Source organism: Gymnoscopelus microlampas, assembly GCF_963454915.1.
Source record: "Gymnoscopelus microlampas genome assembly, chromosome: 2".
Classification (NCBI taxonomy): Eukaryota; Metazoa; Chordata; class Actinopteri; order Myctophiformes; family Myctophidae; genus Gymnoscopelus; species Gymnoscopelus microlampas.
The window spans coordinates 46792200-46808352 of NC_139939.1; the positions used below are offsets into that span (position 1 = coordinate 46792200).

General features: G+C 40.1%; 2 protein-coding genes across 2 annotated transcripts in view; one reads left to right on the forward strand and one right to left on the reverse strand.

Annotated features, from left to right (window-relative positions):
* Positions 1 to 4047: 4047 nt before the first annotated feature.
* On the forward strand, positions 4048 to 13701 carry hyls1 (HYLS1 centriolar and ciliogenesis associated). The gene is made up of 13 exons (XM_084043401.1): positions 4048 to 4158; positions 5296 to 5306; positions 5337 to 5466; positions 6112 to 6231; positions 7370 to 7443; positions 8400 to 8638; positions 9284 to 9339; positions 11414 to 11574; positions 12031 to 12076; positions 12393 to 12456; positions 12914 to 12995; positions 13419 to 13445; positions 13555 to 13701. The coding sequence occupies exons 3-13, from the start codon at positions 5364 to 5366 to the stop codon at positions 13687 to 13689; spliced, it is 1107 nt and encodes a 368-aa protein (XP_083899527.1). The 5' UTR covers positions 4048 to 4158; positions 5296 to 5306; positions 5337 to 5363; the 3' UTR covers positions 13690 to 13701.
* Positions 13702 to 14029: 328 nt separating this feature from the next.
* Positions 14030 to 16153, reverse strand: part of mrpl4 (mitochondrial ribosomal protein L4) — a 33036-nt gene continuing 30912 nt past the window's right edge. Inside the window, exons 11-13 of the mRNA XM_084043390.1 lie at positions 15844 to 15953; positions 14845 to 14918; positions 14030 to 14280 (exon numbers count right to left, since the gene is read on the reverse strand). Coding sequence (XP_083899516.1) covers positions 14135 to 14280; positions 14845 to 14918; positions 15844 to 15953 — 330 coding nt within the window. The 3' untranslated portion in view covers positions 14030 to 14134. The remainder of the gene's footprint in view (positions 14281 to 14844; positions 14919 to 15843; positions 15954 to 16153) is intronic.

Here is a 16153-nt window from a genome sequence, read left to right on the forward strand (position 1 = left end):
GTGAGTTTCTACACGAGGGAGGGTGGGCTTCTTCTAATCTTCTAGCATTAGGCCTACTTCTTATAAATACCCTAAACCAGTGGACAGTGGTTGGTTCTCAAGCTTTTTTAATTTCAAGGAGGACCCCATATAAACGTGTCTCTGACGGTGTACAATATGGAACCAAATGGACCCGTTATTTGCCCTGGCCTCTTATTCCATAATATCCAGCAGAAATTAAATAAAAGTGCCAAAACCTACACTGCTGGGAATATACCATGCAAATTACTCAATTAGTCAAATTGTATTTGATGATAATGATGATGATAATAATAATAATCCCTAATCCCCATGGGAGAATTCACGTTTCAGCTTTTGTTGGGGTATTCTATTTGGTAACACGACAGGTTGGCACCAAAACCTGGGCACTAGGGACTGGGGCCAACTGGGCATACAACTGGGCACCTGGATGAGTGGGTACCTGGAGAGGTGGGCACCAGGACAACTGGGCACCAAAACCATCTCGGCACTATGGACATGTGGGCACCTGGACGAGTGGGCACTTAGGGGTGGAGATAACTGGGCACCTGAAGAGGTGGGCACAGTGGCGTCAGTTCAGCAAAAGCTAGGGTATGGCAGCATGCACGCGACCTCATGCACGCGCGCACAGCGCGCGTGCATGAGGTCACCCCCAATTTTTGTGCGGTTCTGGGCGGGTTGAGTTCGTTTTTTTCCAGTTTTTGGTTACTTTATTTCGGTTTTAGGGTTAGGATTCGGGTTAGGTTAGGGTTATGTTATTTAATTCTTATTTTTGCCTGATTTTCCCGATTTATTGTCAAAAAAAGTACTCTTTTTTTTTTTCTCCCCTGGAGCCAGGGTATGGCAGCTGCAATAGCCTGCCATACCCAATTGACGCCCCTGGGTGGGCACCAGGACAACTGGGCACCAAAACCATCTGGGCAATAGGGACATGTGGGCACCTGGATGAGTGTGCACCTGAATTAGGATTTGTGTCCATAAGAGTTTTTTAACTTTACATAACATGCTGCTTTGTTGTTGGTAAGTGATATTTAACCCACTGTTCTTTAAACCCCCAAACACAACACAACAACGAGCTCAAAAGCACAATATAAGTGTTTATTTGCCAAAATACAAGTAGTGCTAAAAAATAGGTCAAATTGGGTGCTCAGGTGGCACAGTGTCAGCAGGGAGTGTTGGGCGGGAGGAGTAGGACGAAGGCTCTACGTCCTCCCGGTGGGGGCTCCTCACTGGCAGGTGAGTCAGTAGGTTATAACAGCAGTGACAACACAGAAATGTGTGTGGGGAGGAGTGAATTGGCATAACGACTACATTGGGGAGAAAAAGGGGGTAACAAACTATTGGCTACTAAATAAATAAAAAATATAGAACAAATTGGGAAAACAGTAAAATACCAAAAATAATCAAAGATACCAAAAGATTTGCCAAATGATCAATGTTAAGATAGAGAAAACATAGCTAAACAGTACACTATAAAATGATAGAAAAATATATAGTAGCCTACTGTTAAATATAAAATAATAACACTAATACATTTATTATTATTATTAATTAAAAAAAAACTAATACAAATAAAATAGAAAAATGGAGATAAATAGTAACCTACTGTTAAAACAATAGATCAAAATTAGTAGCCTACTGTTAAAAAATAGAAGGAAAAGAACAGTGGGTTAAATATCAATTATACCAACAAAAAAGCATGCTATGTAAAGTAAAGAAAAACACTTGTGGACACGAACCCAAATTCAGATGCCCACTTGTCCAGGTGCCCAGATGGTTTTGGTACCCACCTCTCCAGGTGCCCAGTTAAATCCACCCCTAAGTGCCCACTCGTCCAGGTGCCCACATGTCCCTAGTGCCCAGATGGTTTTGGTGCCCAGATGTCCTTGTGCCCACATGTCTTGTATTTTTGTATTTAAAATACTGTATTGTAGAAAAAGTCCATATTTTCTACAATAGAGGATATGCGTGTGACATCAATCATCATCAAACCCGGAAGTTATGCAGGAATGACTACTGAGTGTCAAAAAAATACTTTCTGGCCTTGACAGCCCATGCATCCAAACAGAAAAGTCATATCTGATTGCATTAAACAACATTAAACAATGTTAAACTCACTTTGCATGTTGCTTTGCCACTCGATGTGCCATTCACTTTAAGCATGCGCATACCCTCTATACTTTTGCACATATATAGGCCTAATATAGCTTTATATCAAGACTATCGTAGATGTATTTGATGTATTTTGACATTTTTATTGCTACGAGCGTCTTAGCAACAACCCCCCCAGAATGCCCTGGACTTTCAGTAAAGCCCATACTTCTCCGTACATGTACAATGCAAAATATAAGGTGCTTCATATTGGCAATTTGGGCTAATATTAACTAGCGGTCCGGAGTTTTTGTGCAATGTATTAGTCCGTATCTTTCAATGGACATGCGTTTTAATCCCGTCTGTGGCCAAACGCCATTTTCCCCACTCGTTTACTTCCTGTTTACATTGAGTGTAATTCCGGCTTTCACCGGATGCGCCCCGTGACTACCGCCCATTGGAAACTTCCGACAGAATCGGCCACAGACGGAAAAATACGGACTAATATATTTTACAAAGACTCCGGACCACTAGTTAACATTTGGGGCAACCGGGTAAGTAACTTAACTTAAATGCAAAATAAATGCATTTCTGCTTTAGATTATAGTAGTAGATTCTTTTACGGTTCTCCAAAACACACGTGGGCGCTGTTTCTAAACCAACACAGCAGCACACATCCGCAAAGACATGACTAGGGCCAACGTTGCCATGTCTGCTTATTATAAGCGACTTTGGGCTTGTTTTTCTGTAAAGTCGCTTGTAAAACTGGTAGTTGCGGGTTGAGTTTTTTGGGGCTTTTTTCTATAGTGTAGTTGCTGTTTTGTGTGTATGTCTGTTTGTTTTTTTGGGGGTAAAAGGAAGCAATCCATATACTTGAACAGAAATTGTATATTTGTATCCTCCTGTGCTTCACAATAAAATATAAAATAAAAATATTTGAAACGATAAAGTGTAGTTGCTTATTTGGGGCTTGTTTCCTATTGTTGTTTAAACCAGTGGTTCTCAAACATTTTCATGTCAAGGACGCGTTATTATGATTCCCACACCGCGTCGTGGCAAACCCGCTGAGCGGGCGCTGTGATTGGTCAGTAGTCGCTGTGATTGACAGTTCTCGTTTTTGCTACTATGCCTATACCTAACCTCAACCCTAACCCTAACCTCAGTAAAACTATGCCTAAACCTAACCCTAACCCTAACCCTAACCTCAGTAAGACTATGCCTAAACCTAACCCTAACCCTAACCTCAGTAAAACTATGCCTGCCGGGGAGCCAATCAGACACGTAAGGCGGGTCTAAATCCAGGACGCGGCGTGGGATTCATAATAACGCGTCAAGGACCCCCAGAATAATATGTATTTGGTGCCACTGCCCAAGAACCCCGTACAAGATTTGTGTTGTTTAATAACATTCCTTTTTTCTTTCTTTTATTCTTTTTTTGTGGAAATAGCAGATCTACAAGCTTGGTGATCTGCTATTTTCAAATAGACCCATGTGGCCTAGTCCATTGGTTCTCAAAGTGAGGTCGGGGGTCCGTCGAGGGGTTCCAGGGGGTCCCCAGCAAAATGTGTTAACATGGCTTCACAGTCATTTTAACCAACCTTTTATACTTGGGCTATTTAAAAATAGAAGATCTGCAAGCTCATATCGCGACACCGAGTGCCGCGCTACAAGCTTGTAGATCTGCTGTTTTTGAAAAATCTTGAAAAATCTTCAAATATATATATTTTTAACGCCAACTCAAATCTTTGCTTCATGGGGATCCCTAGTCCCTGGCACAAAACATGTTCAGATGGGGGTCCGCGGCCAAATACATTTTGGGTTTGGGGAGATTAGGTGGTCCTTGATATGAAAAGGTTTGAGATTCACTGGCCTAAATCGCTTCTTTTTAGGCTTGCCTGGCAACCCTGACCAGGGCGTCCCTTTCAAACGGCTATAACAGTGTTGTTGTCTTGGTGTTGGATTTTATTATTGTAAACAACACTGGAGCTCTGCTGTGTTTTATGGACTAACGTATTACTAGATACCTTCACCAACCCGTCTGTGTTAAAGGTAGGATACAAACCCATCAAACATCATATATAAATAGGACTTTTGACACAACAAAGCGGTTGTTTTGGAACTTTAACTTCTAGCCCAACAACAACACAGTAGATTAGCTTCATTGCTGCTAGCTGTTAGCTTCGTTGGGGTTTAAAGGTAACGTTAGGATAGTGTGGTTGGTAGAAAGACATCAGATATCACGTTAACCTGTATTAAAGGTGTTCTGTTACTCTGTCTCTGTCCTTGAAGCAGTGATACCTTGCTGCATTCACAATTCATGAATTGACTGTGGTTTGGTTCTTTAACGGCTCGTTTCCAGTGGTGTAAAGTAACTAAGTACATGTACTCAAGTACTGTACTTTTTGAGGTATGTTTTACTATACTGGAGTATTTCCAATGTTCAGTACTTTTTTGTTTCAGATGGGGTCCCCATGAACTCAATTCATAGTGACATTAAATGACAGACAGATATACACTACTATGCAGAACATCATATAAACAGTTTAAAAAAACAAAAATATGTGTACAGTAAGGTTATGACTTTTACAGTGGCCAGTTTTGAATTGCAGCCACCTGAAGCTTTTAGGGCAGTTTTGAAGGAGAGTAGGGTTTTACTCTCCTTCTTCTACTCTTACTTCTTTCTACTCCACTACATCTCAGAGGCAAATATTGTTCTTTTACTCCACTAGAATTATTTGAAAACCTTAGGTTTTGATTATTATTACAAAACATACATTAACCACTTCAGCCCTATGTACATTTCGACCATTTGAAAATAGCAGATCTACAAGCTGACAATGCGTCGCATCGTGAGCTTGTAGATATTTTTTCAAAAGATGTTATACATTTGAAAACTTGTGAAATGGGACATTCTGTGTAATGAGTACTTTCTACTTTTGGTACTTTAATTGCATTTTGATACCAATACTTTTGTACTTTTACTCAAGTTCATTTTTTGTTGCGGACTTCTACTTGTAACAGAGTATTTCTACATTACTTAAGTAAAAAATGTGAGTACTTTTTCCACCACTGCTCATTTCCTGTAACAGTGTAATGCTAGGAGGAGGTGTGTAACTGTGTGTGTGTGTGTGTGTGTGTGTGTGTGTGTGTGTGTGTGTGTGTGTGTGTGTGTGTGTGTGTGTCTAGGAGGAGGTCTGGTGTGTGTGTGTGTGTGTGTGTGTGTGTGTGTGTGTGTGTGTGTGTGTGAGAGTGTTATGGACAACATTCTGGATTTCTCTGAAGAGGAGATAGAGCATCAACTGGCCTCTCTGGGGTACAGGGACATACCCAAGCACCGACTGCGTCAATTCAAACGAGGTTGGTAGATTATAATCTATATCAGTGGTTCTTCTCAATCCTTTCAGGCCGCGACCCCTCAAAATAATCATATTTGAACTGGGGACCCCTCAAAATAATCATATTTGAACTGGGGACCCCCCACCCCGACAAGCACTTGGAATTGTAAGAGTTGAGACATTGTTTGACTCGGTTCCACAGATAAATATTGTGAAAATATTTTCCGATTTTTTTGCCTATTTCTTATATAATTTGGCCAATGTTTGACCCGTTTTTATAGTATAGTTTGTTGATTACTTGATGCAGTAATGGTCTTTTTCTTTCAATAAAAGGTCCTTAAATTGTCACTTCACTGTCATGTGGGAACCCCCCCCTCCCCCAACAAAAATAAATAAATTATGTGGGGGTCCCGACCCACAGGTTGAGAAGAACCACTGATCAATATATCTGTCTTTTTCTTTTCTTATATACTGTATAAATATATATATATATATTTAGGTATTAATTATTAAATGGGTCTGTCATCTTAGGGACTGCCCACCCCAAAAATATCCGCCTTTGTATCACTCTATCTACTCTTAAACGTGGGTGCAACATGCATATTGTGTGGGCTGAGGAGGACAGTGGAAGAACACCCAACGCTGTCTCTCAATCTGTAATCTTTAGATCTCGATGAACTGATACGACATGAGAAATCAAAGACCCACGATGAGTCATCATCCTTTGAACTGAACTCCTACACAGTCTCATCCCAGCCAAGTCCTCCTGCGGTCATCAAGGAAAAAGGTATGTGTCTGTGTTGTAGTGTTGATTTTGACAGCAACTTTTGATTTAGTTTCGGTCATAGTCTTTTGAATAACATTCCATGTAGTTTTAGTCATATTTTAGTCATCCGAAATGTTTTAGTTTTTGTCTAGTTTTAGTCGACTAAATACCGTAAGATTATAGTCGACTAAATCTACAGTTGATTTTGTCGACTAAAATGTTATGTTGGCGGTGCCTTGATGGCGTCGTAATGGATGATTTTACACTTGGTTGCATGCTGAAAATAGCATTTTCAGAGTTCAACACCTGAGCGCAACCAAACATAAAATGACTTGTCTTTTAGTTCTACTGGATCTCTTCTCCACTAGTCCCTCACTAACATTTTAGTCACATTTTTATTTATTGACGAAATTGTCAATATATTTATTAGCTTTAGTCATCGTAGCTATGTTTTTATTTAGTGTATCTAGTTTTCATCAGTGAAAAATGTAGTCGACAAACATTTTTCGTCATAGTTTTAGTTGACAAAATCAACACTGCTGTATTGTAAATTACTAGCCTTGGATCAAGACTATCATATATGTATTTTATCGAGTCTGACTTTTGCTTTCGTATCTATGATACGAAAGCAAAAGTCAGACTCGATAAAATACATCTGATAGTCTTGATTGAAGGCTAGTAACTTACAATCATATTTGTACAGCATCTTTATTCTGGGTGGAGAAGATGGTAGAAGCAAAGCAATTGTTGTAAAACAGAATGATAAGGTTTGACTGAGGTAATAACTAATTTATGGAGCTGACCACGCGGTATAAACATCTCATCTAATGGTTAGGTTGTGGTTTAGATGTTTGCTTTGAGGAACAACTTCCCATGATCTAGTTTCACCACAGCCTTTTCATGTATATATCATTAGGATAATGTGTACCTTTCAAGTTTGGAAACCATCCATCCAAATTTGTTTTAAATAAGCTCAATGTTGAAACGCAAAGCAAGCTTTCTTGTCAAAACATTGTTAAAGTTACCAAGTGCTGTAAGATTCCGTTAATAATGTCGGTCCTCAGGGAGGAAATGGTACAATACTATGTAACATTATAATAAAGGGAAGTTAAAATTCATTTTTGTTGTAGTAATCTGACTGCTATCTTTCTCTCCACAGTTAATCAGTCTTATATTGCAGACCCTGGTGATGGGTTCTTCTTGCATCCTGGTAATCCAGACCAAGAAAGACAGGTATGTACTAGTCATCATTGAACTTGCCCAGCCTGTATGAATTTAATGTGCATTAATAGTTTTGTTGTTTGTCTGGGGAACCTTTGTTGTTTGCTCTTTGTTTTAATATACTTCATTTGTCGTTGGGGGGGGGGGGATTGGTATCATTCAAATTGTGAATATTTTGACAGGTGACGTGGTGAAGTATAGATTGTGCATAGCGTGTCACACTATGAAAGCCACACATATGAGCAGGGAAAACGAGCAGAACTGCCCATAGCAAAACTGCAAAAACAGGCTGCATAAACAGACCTTTTTGTCACCTTTTTTGTCAACTGTATTAATAACTATGTCCAAGGGTTGTTTCAAAGGTTCAATATAGAGTACCGAAGTCCTGACGTCACTCGTTCATCCCCTGGGCCACAGAAGTAATTTCTCTATGGAGAATAACATTGGGTCATCTTAGAATCGTCTAATAAGAATTGTGGTCCAAAAATAAACAAACTGTCCCGGCGATATTATCGGGTAGGTGGCTCTGTATCGTTTACGATAGTCAGTCACTCATATTTGATAAAGCCTGTTTCTCGCGAAAATGTAACTAATTTGGCCACGTTAGCGTTTTCTCACAGTCAGTTGATGCTTCATATCCATATGAGTCAAACTGCCGGGCTCATTCGATTTTTGGAACACAGTTCTTATTTAACGCAATATTAAACATGTTTATGGGAATTCTGAATGGAGGAAAAAAAGATGTGACCCTGGTAGGATGCGGAAATTACGTCAGTCAGACTTCGGTGCTCTATTCTCTTCCCTTCCATTTGCATTGCATAACGATTGGATACAAAGTCAAACGATACGATATTTTTCTGTTTACATATCGATATTGTTGGATAGCTGAAATTAAAATCGACGCGTCGATGCAGTTACTGTATCGTTACACCTCTATTGATAAACTGTATTATTCCCACCCTACATAGGTACTTATGCCCTGTCAGAATCAATACAATGGGACCAGGATGGATGGATACGGTGACTCTTACGCTCAGCACTCAGTGGCTCCCAAGTCCACACGGCCCTCATCAGCTCCCATCAGTCTAGAGGTGGAGCCCGGCCCAACAGACACCCGATACACCTTCAGCCAGACATCCACCCCAGACAGAGACGCAGGAGGACAGGCACATAGTGGGAGGAACTTCATCAAGAGAAAGGTTTTGAGGTAATAATATCACACCAACGGGAAGATTCACGATTATTATAAACGACTACCTGTGTCATTTTAGATTTTTAGCTATACATGGCAACATAGGTTTTTCAGAAAACTCTTAAGATTTAGAACATTGGTTTAGAACCGTGGTTCTCAAAAATAGCAGATCTACAAGCTCACAGCTCGTCACTTCGTGCCGCCCTGCAAGCTTGCACATATTTTTGAAAAAAATTATGAAAGTCTTAATTTTTATATATTCTTTCTTATCACAAATCGTCTCTTCTTGGGGGTCCCTGGCACAAAGCATTTTCAGATGGGGGGGTCCGTGGCCAAATATATATCAATTTGGGGGTCCTCCTTGGCACAAAAGTTTGAGAACTGATTTAGAAGGCATTTGTAGAATCACAGGTCTTAAATGTGTTAATCGCCAATCAGGCCCCTGCTTTGGACAATTAATGGCCACTAGACATAAGAGTTTGGACAAAATGGTGCAAATGTGGAAATTGTCAGGGTTTTTGTCAGATAACACTAAATATCACAGCTTTGTTACAAATCCATTCAGGTTTCAGAAAGCTTCATACCAACTACACATGTTGTGTCATTGTTGTCAAGTGAAACAATACTATTGTAAGACATTTTGTTTTGTTTTTTCTAAAGGAAGCATAAAGGACAACGTGTGGTGTGTGATGAATCAGTACACAGTGAAGACTTAGGTAAGAAAGATAGCATCCATATTTAGGTTTTTGAAAAGTATATAATAAACCCGTAATTCCAAAAGGAGAGATCCAGTAATGAACAATGTACACACCCACACTAAAATAAATCAAATAAAGACTCTACTACTATACTATCATCTTTGAAAAAAAAGAACCGAGCATTAACTTATTAACTAGGTTATTTTTTCCACACATAATGACATTTTGAAATTAAGCCAGCACTCATATTTTATTTGTTAATTTGCCTCGGATAGAAAAGTTAGAGATGCAATCCCCCTGGTCTCCAGTATTGGGTGCTGTGACACTGGGAGCAGAGCGCTGACAATAGGCTAGAGTTAAGGATCTTGAGTACTGGCTAATCCTCTTATAGTACTTGTCTTGAGCCATCTGCCTCAGCAGTTCGTTCACCTATAGACCACACCACAGCAGGTGTACAAGGCCTCTTTTTCTATTAACCATGTACAAAATGTACAACGCTCAATGTGAGGATGAGAGCTCAGAGGAGAACAGTCCAAAGTCGTCGGAGGAAGAGAAGGACGAGGACATTGAACGTGCGTGTGAGGAGCAAGAGTCCATAATCTCTGAGGACGAGAGCTCAGACCCTTCCGTGCAAAATGAAAGTGAGCAGAGCACGCAGGGCGATGTCGGAGGAGAGTTTCCAGAAGAAAATGACAAGAAAAGGACCGACGGAGGAGGCTGCAGTCCAGCGCTGAGCATGCTAACATCCGGCTACGGCACCTACAGACCAGACTCTGTGTGGAAGGAGGAGCGAGAGGGGAGCGACTGCGGAGACGACCGCAGTACCATCGCCGAGTTTGACAGAGAAAGTCCCTCGTCTCAGTGCCTCTCTGAGACGAGGGACGGCGAACAGGACTGTTGTTCTCTTTCTAACTATGGCGGGGACGGTGGGGAGCCCGGTGACATGCTAAACTATGAAGACGGACATCTGTTGGCTGAGTTGGAGGATGGTCAACATGATTCAAATGAAGCTTATCCTAGATGTGATCTACACACAGATCTGGACAATGAGGATATCAAAGATGCAGGACTAGAAGTAGATGACCCCTGCAATGCTGAAGAAAATTATACATGTCTGACGGACGCAAAACCATTGGAAGATAAGAGTGATGATCATCTTCACGATCTTACAGATATGACAACTCAGGAAGATGAGCATCTCATTGCAGAGGTAGAAGATCGTAAGTGTCCAACAGGCCGGAAGCCTCTGGAAGATGAGAGTGACGAACACCTCCATGCCTGGTTTGACGACAAAGGTGTTCCAGATATTAGATCACAGGGGGAAGATGAGCACCACGGTATGGAGGTGGAGGCCAGCGGGTTTCCCACGGATGAGCAGAGTGCACTTGATGATGATGAAGATTATGAAAGGCTGGTGGTAGAGATGCAGTCACTTGAGGAAGAAGGAGTAGCGGAGAAAGGAGCGGAAGATGAGTTGGATTGGGAGGATGCTGCGGAAGAGTCCTCAAGCAATAAGGACATCAAGTTCATTGATTCCAAAGTGGATTCCATCTACGTGACGTATAATCATCAACCTTATGAGGAATGGGAAGGGAACTATAGACAGGGTAAATAGTTATTGTTGCATCACTAGAGTACAGTTTTATGCCTTATTTTCATTTAATTCTGGGATGGATTGTTGTGTCAATCCTAAGCTAAAATAGAAGATTTCAAAGCAAAGAAATTGAAAGTTGCTCGAGTCTGTCTGTCTATATACATAATAAAATCGTGTCAGATCATGGCTGAAGTCTAAAATAAGTTATCATCAGTGCGTTCCTAATGCTTCGACATACAAGCCTGACATCCCTCAGAGAAAAACATTGTACTCACTTACTATATAATGAATAGATGTTGAGTTAACGGGTCACTATGAATAATTTCTCCTAAAACTCTTACATGTTTGAAGACATATTTTATGCTTATTCCCTACAAAATATGATAGAGAGGCTCTACAAAGCCTCAGTTTGTTTATTTAAAAAACACAGTAAATCTCTTCTTAGTAAGTCACTTAGTAAGTCATTCTAACTGTACATTTGTGGTTTGTCCCCTGCAGATGCAGTAAGCGGTCTGGAAGAACGTCTGGGAGGCCTGCATGTGTCCATGCCCACCCAGGAAAACTCTGAACCAGAGTTTGAAGACGGCAGAAGTCAGAGTGACGAACAGAGCTCGGAGAATGATGGATTGAGTGCCTTTGAAGCCTACATCAGAGGCATGGTGGGTATTGTAGTCGTTACGACGAAAATATAACTAAATAAATAACCAAGTATCTTAAGTATTCAAAATAAAAAAAACTGTATGTGCAGAAATGATTGTGTGACATGCTCCACGTACTGTGGTAGCAATATTTAATATAAAATAATACCATTTAAGAAAAGGTTAAAGTGAGTTTGAGTTGAATTGTTTAGCAATAAGGATATACAGAATAAACGGTATACATCCTCTGTTGTGAGCAAAGAGTTATGTACAGGTTGAAGAATGTACAGATATTATGGTGTAGTTCGTGTTGCATATGATGTAACAGCTATAGAGGCAAGTGTAGTCAATATATTTCTTCTGTAACTTCTGTCTATATGAGATGAGTTTGCTGCAGGTCTAGAATATTTCCAATACACAATCATTAAATGCCATGTCTCTTCAAAACTCTAAACAAATCTATTTCATTTCTGCCAGAGTCGAATGCAGACTGATCATGACTTCAAGCCAAAACCCAAGTCCTGTAAGTATCTAGCACAGCGGTTCCCAAGCCAGGGGTCCCCAATTGATTAGATAAATGTGCAACATTGTTTTCTCACTCAACAGTAAACAAGCCAACATACAGGATAAGTGTAAACAGGGTTTCTGCACATAATGACATAAGACCTTTTTAATTAAACCAAATTGACTATTACGTAAAAAAAAGAGGCAAACATTGTGAAAATAGCCGATCTACACGCTCCTTGCACTGCGAAGCGGTGTGAGCTTGTAGACGAGCAAATAGCAGTCCAACAGGACCACTGCGATACTTTGCTAACCAACTCATATTCCCTAACCAGTCATCCGTCCAGCACGGGGTCACCCTCACACGAGAAACCTAAAGAAGAATGACCCCGTCACAAGGTAAGTGTCGATCTGTGTGTAATTTCCGTTGTTAAATATCACATTTGATTCAAACCAATAGAACACCACGAGAGGGACTTGTGCTTACTTTAAAACGTTATGGAAATGACACGGCTCTCAGCCAATCAGAATTCTTGATCAGAACCAACTGTGTATAATCACGGTTAACAATAAACTATATAAACTGTATATGTCCTGATAATCTTAATAATAATACAGCGGAGCTTTTTCAGCATCACCAGTGCAGACTATTCTCTTTTGTAACATTAAACTACACACAGGACAAGTGCAAAGAATAACAAAATTACATTGCGTCCTGCTCATGAGTTCCGTTTGAGAATACGATACCATACTGAAACTGTCATTTTTGTCAAACTGTCAAATCAGCATTCAACATCATCCTGGACTTTAGACACATGTTTATTACTTTAACATAAATCTCACTAATCTCTCGAAGGTATTTTGAATACAAGCAACACTGGGAGACATTCAAACTTCCTGGAGAAAGGGACAGGAAAGTACTACATCGGGAGATCCGGGTAAGTAGTTTGAAAATAACAAATAAGTTGATTTCTTAGTTGGGGAACATGCACATAAAATCAGTAGCTTCCTGGTTTGACATCATATAATTTAGCAAGATAATCAATCTCACGCCTTGCCAATAGTACACAAATGGTCTCCTAACTACATGGGCCTGGTTGCCTCTCCCCACCCTCATTTTACCTTTCAAAATGTCTGCTGTGAAAAGTCTATTGTGGATTCTATCCAACACAATACAGTATTATGCAGTCCAAGTTACTACTTTAACTTTGCACTATGTGGGATGGGTAATCAAACCAGGAGGTTACTATCTTACACATACTGTCTTTTAAAACATTGTTTTGGCTCAGTGTCAATGCCTCAGTGTCAATGCCTCCCGTGGTACTTATTGAATGATTTAAATGTTTTTCTTCACTTTTCAGGAACAGCTTGCATATCAGCCTCCACCGGTAAGTATTGGACTAACAGGATCTGCAATTTTATGCAATTAAGTGTGAATAAATGCAGATTTGGAATTTGGCACACAATGCAATTTAGGTTTCTCTCTCTCTTTTCCAGCCTAAACCACGAAAAGTATATGTGCCCAATACCTACGTTGTGCCAACAGAGAAGAAACGCACAGCCCTGCGTTGGGATATCAGGAATGATTTGGCCAACGGCCTCGTACCACCCAGACCCAATTATCGATTTTAGGCCTTTTTGGCTGTGCTGTGCATGCCTTTTATGGCTCTTTTTGACTACAAGAACTGTTCTGGGAACCCAGTGGAAGGAGTAAGTGGTGCTGTTGCTCTGGATTCGTCAAGCTGACATGACAACACTGGAACCAACCCCTATAGCAACACAACACCGCCATGTTTAACCACTTAAGCCCTATTTTATACTTTTTTATACGTACCTTCCCCTTCAGGAGTGGTTCTGGTTATAATGGAAACGTAAACGGAAGGTTTCAGGTTATGGAAGTGGGGTTACCCTTCGTTTGAAGTCAAAAAGAGCCACTAGACTTAGATTAATGACTACATGAAATCTATTTTTATCATTGACATTTATTTATTGACAAGTTTGTGTTACAAATAAAGACATGAAACCAATTGAGGTGTTGATGAATATAAATGTACATGTTGATCTTTTCTGGGCGGTCCTATGGGAGGTCAGAGTAGGGCAACTTATACGGGTACACAGGCGAATAACGTTGGTCGTGCCAAAGCAGTTTGCTTTCCAAAAATTTGACTGTTTCCAGGGTGAGGATGATAGACTCGTGCTTCAGCATGCTGTGGACATTCAGGCCTGGAAAAGAAAATTATTTGCTGTTGAGGGCTGTTATTTAATTATAGGAAAATATAGAAATATTGTGGAGATATTACTTATAAACGTTATATAAAATAATACTGGTGCCACTGGTTATATTACTCTTTGACAGTCCACAGGGGATAAATTGTGGTTGTGAACAATGGCAGGTACTCAAGGGCAACTTAGTCTTGCATAGCCAGACGATCAGAAATCTCCAACTACCGAAATGTCTAGGGAAAGTGTTAAAGTTCAATTTAGTGTATGGGCTAGAACAGAACAATGATGGCTATCAAACTACTGCTTTTGAAAGCCAATTCTGAAACCGTCCCACTCCCAATATGAAGGAGTCAGGACCACCCTAAGTTGGTTCGGCAATGCAGTTTGTTTTTTACAAATTTCCAAATTGTTTCTACCGAGTGGAGATCTCCGATCATCTGTCTACACAAGACTAGAGTAACTTATGCTCCATAATGACGACTTGAACCTTCAGGGAAAACCTTACTTTGTCTCTATACTTTATAATGTATCCTTTTAAATACTTTCTGCCAGGTGTAACCTTACCAATTGCTGGAATGATATTCACAGACTTGAGACCTGCTGTGGCTTGAAGCATGTTTTCAGGAAACTCTTCACCCCTAAAGGCACACAGAAACAAAAAGGTTAAAGGATGGGAGATCCACTTTTAAAAACAGACTTCATTTACATATAAATGATAGATAAAATATCCTGCTGGATACACTGGACATTTCAATTAGGAGGAACCTCATAGTTAGGAACCTTGACAGCAGCTGGTGCAATCTATTAATTAAAATCAATACAACATATTGTGAACAATGTAATTGTGATAGTGTTTATATAGGGAATTTTTAAGTTATACTAAAGGTTAGAGAAGCATGCTTGTAGACAGAAGGTTGACGGTTTCATACCCAGCCTGAACTGGCTGGGGAAGCGAGTGAGCAACACTCAATACCCACAGGGCTTAAAGTTCTCTGTTGCCACAATGGATTGCTGTCATTTTGTACCCACAGAGGGCATCTTTGAGACTGACGCAGAATGCTGTTAAATGAAAGGCCAATGCGAGCTGGAGCAGCTGATGAATATGTAATACATTTATATTGTACCGTGACCTTTTTTTGGCTTATTTTTCCAAATAGACTGATATAGCCGACTCTGGGGGACTTTTGATTGTATACCATCTAATAAACATTGCTTTGAGTTCAAGTCCATTATTGACACATGCTTATAACCACAGTGGTAGTGAGAGATCTCCTAAACCAACTCCTCAAAAGCAACTTTTTCTTCTTGTGCATGTGCAGTCAACAATCACATTAAAGTATGCATGGTCACAAAATCTGGGAAGCACCCGGATGTCTGCGTGGACAGTTGCTGATGAAATGGACACCATGCGTATCTTCGCATCTACGCGGAAAGTATAATTTGGACTTAAGACTGTGTTGTACACACATTCTCCTAGGTTAGAATGTATGCAAGTGTGAAGCAGGACATTTGTGCTCAGTGAAGCTACCCTGGATAAATAAAGGTTACAGTATTGATACTTACACATCTACTATTAGCACAGATTCTCCCCAGTGTCTGTCTCTGATCAGATCCATGAGGTACTGTGAGTCAGGAGTGGGAATATTCAGGGAGTCCACAACATGGAGGTAATCCTGGAATAATAATAATACAAATCAAAATATATATTTTTAAAGCAGCTTGGAATCATTTTGCATGAGACACCATCTAAATGAGAGTGAGTGAGTGAGTGTCATTTTGAAAAGTAGATGTTCTTCTGAACCTATACATAGACATACAGCCCCAGGCCAATGGATTAAAGCAGAATTAAATTCAATCTTTATTTCAGACTCAA

Excerpts from the sequence above, each read along its gene's own strand:
- hyls1 (XM_084043401.1), top strand. The coding sequence starts at position 5,364 with ATGGACAACATTCTGGATTTCTCTGAAGAGGAGATAGAGCATCAACTG. Across the intron at positions 5,467-6,111 it reads ACTGCGTCAATTCAAACGAG|ATCTCGATGAACTGATACGA; the intron begins GTTGGTAGATTA and ends TGTAATCTTTAG. Across the intron at positions 11,575-12,030 it reads AAGCCTACATCAGAGGCATG|AGTCGAATGCAGACTGATCA; the intron begins GTGGGTATTGTA and ends CATTTCTGCCAG.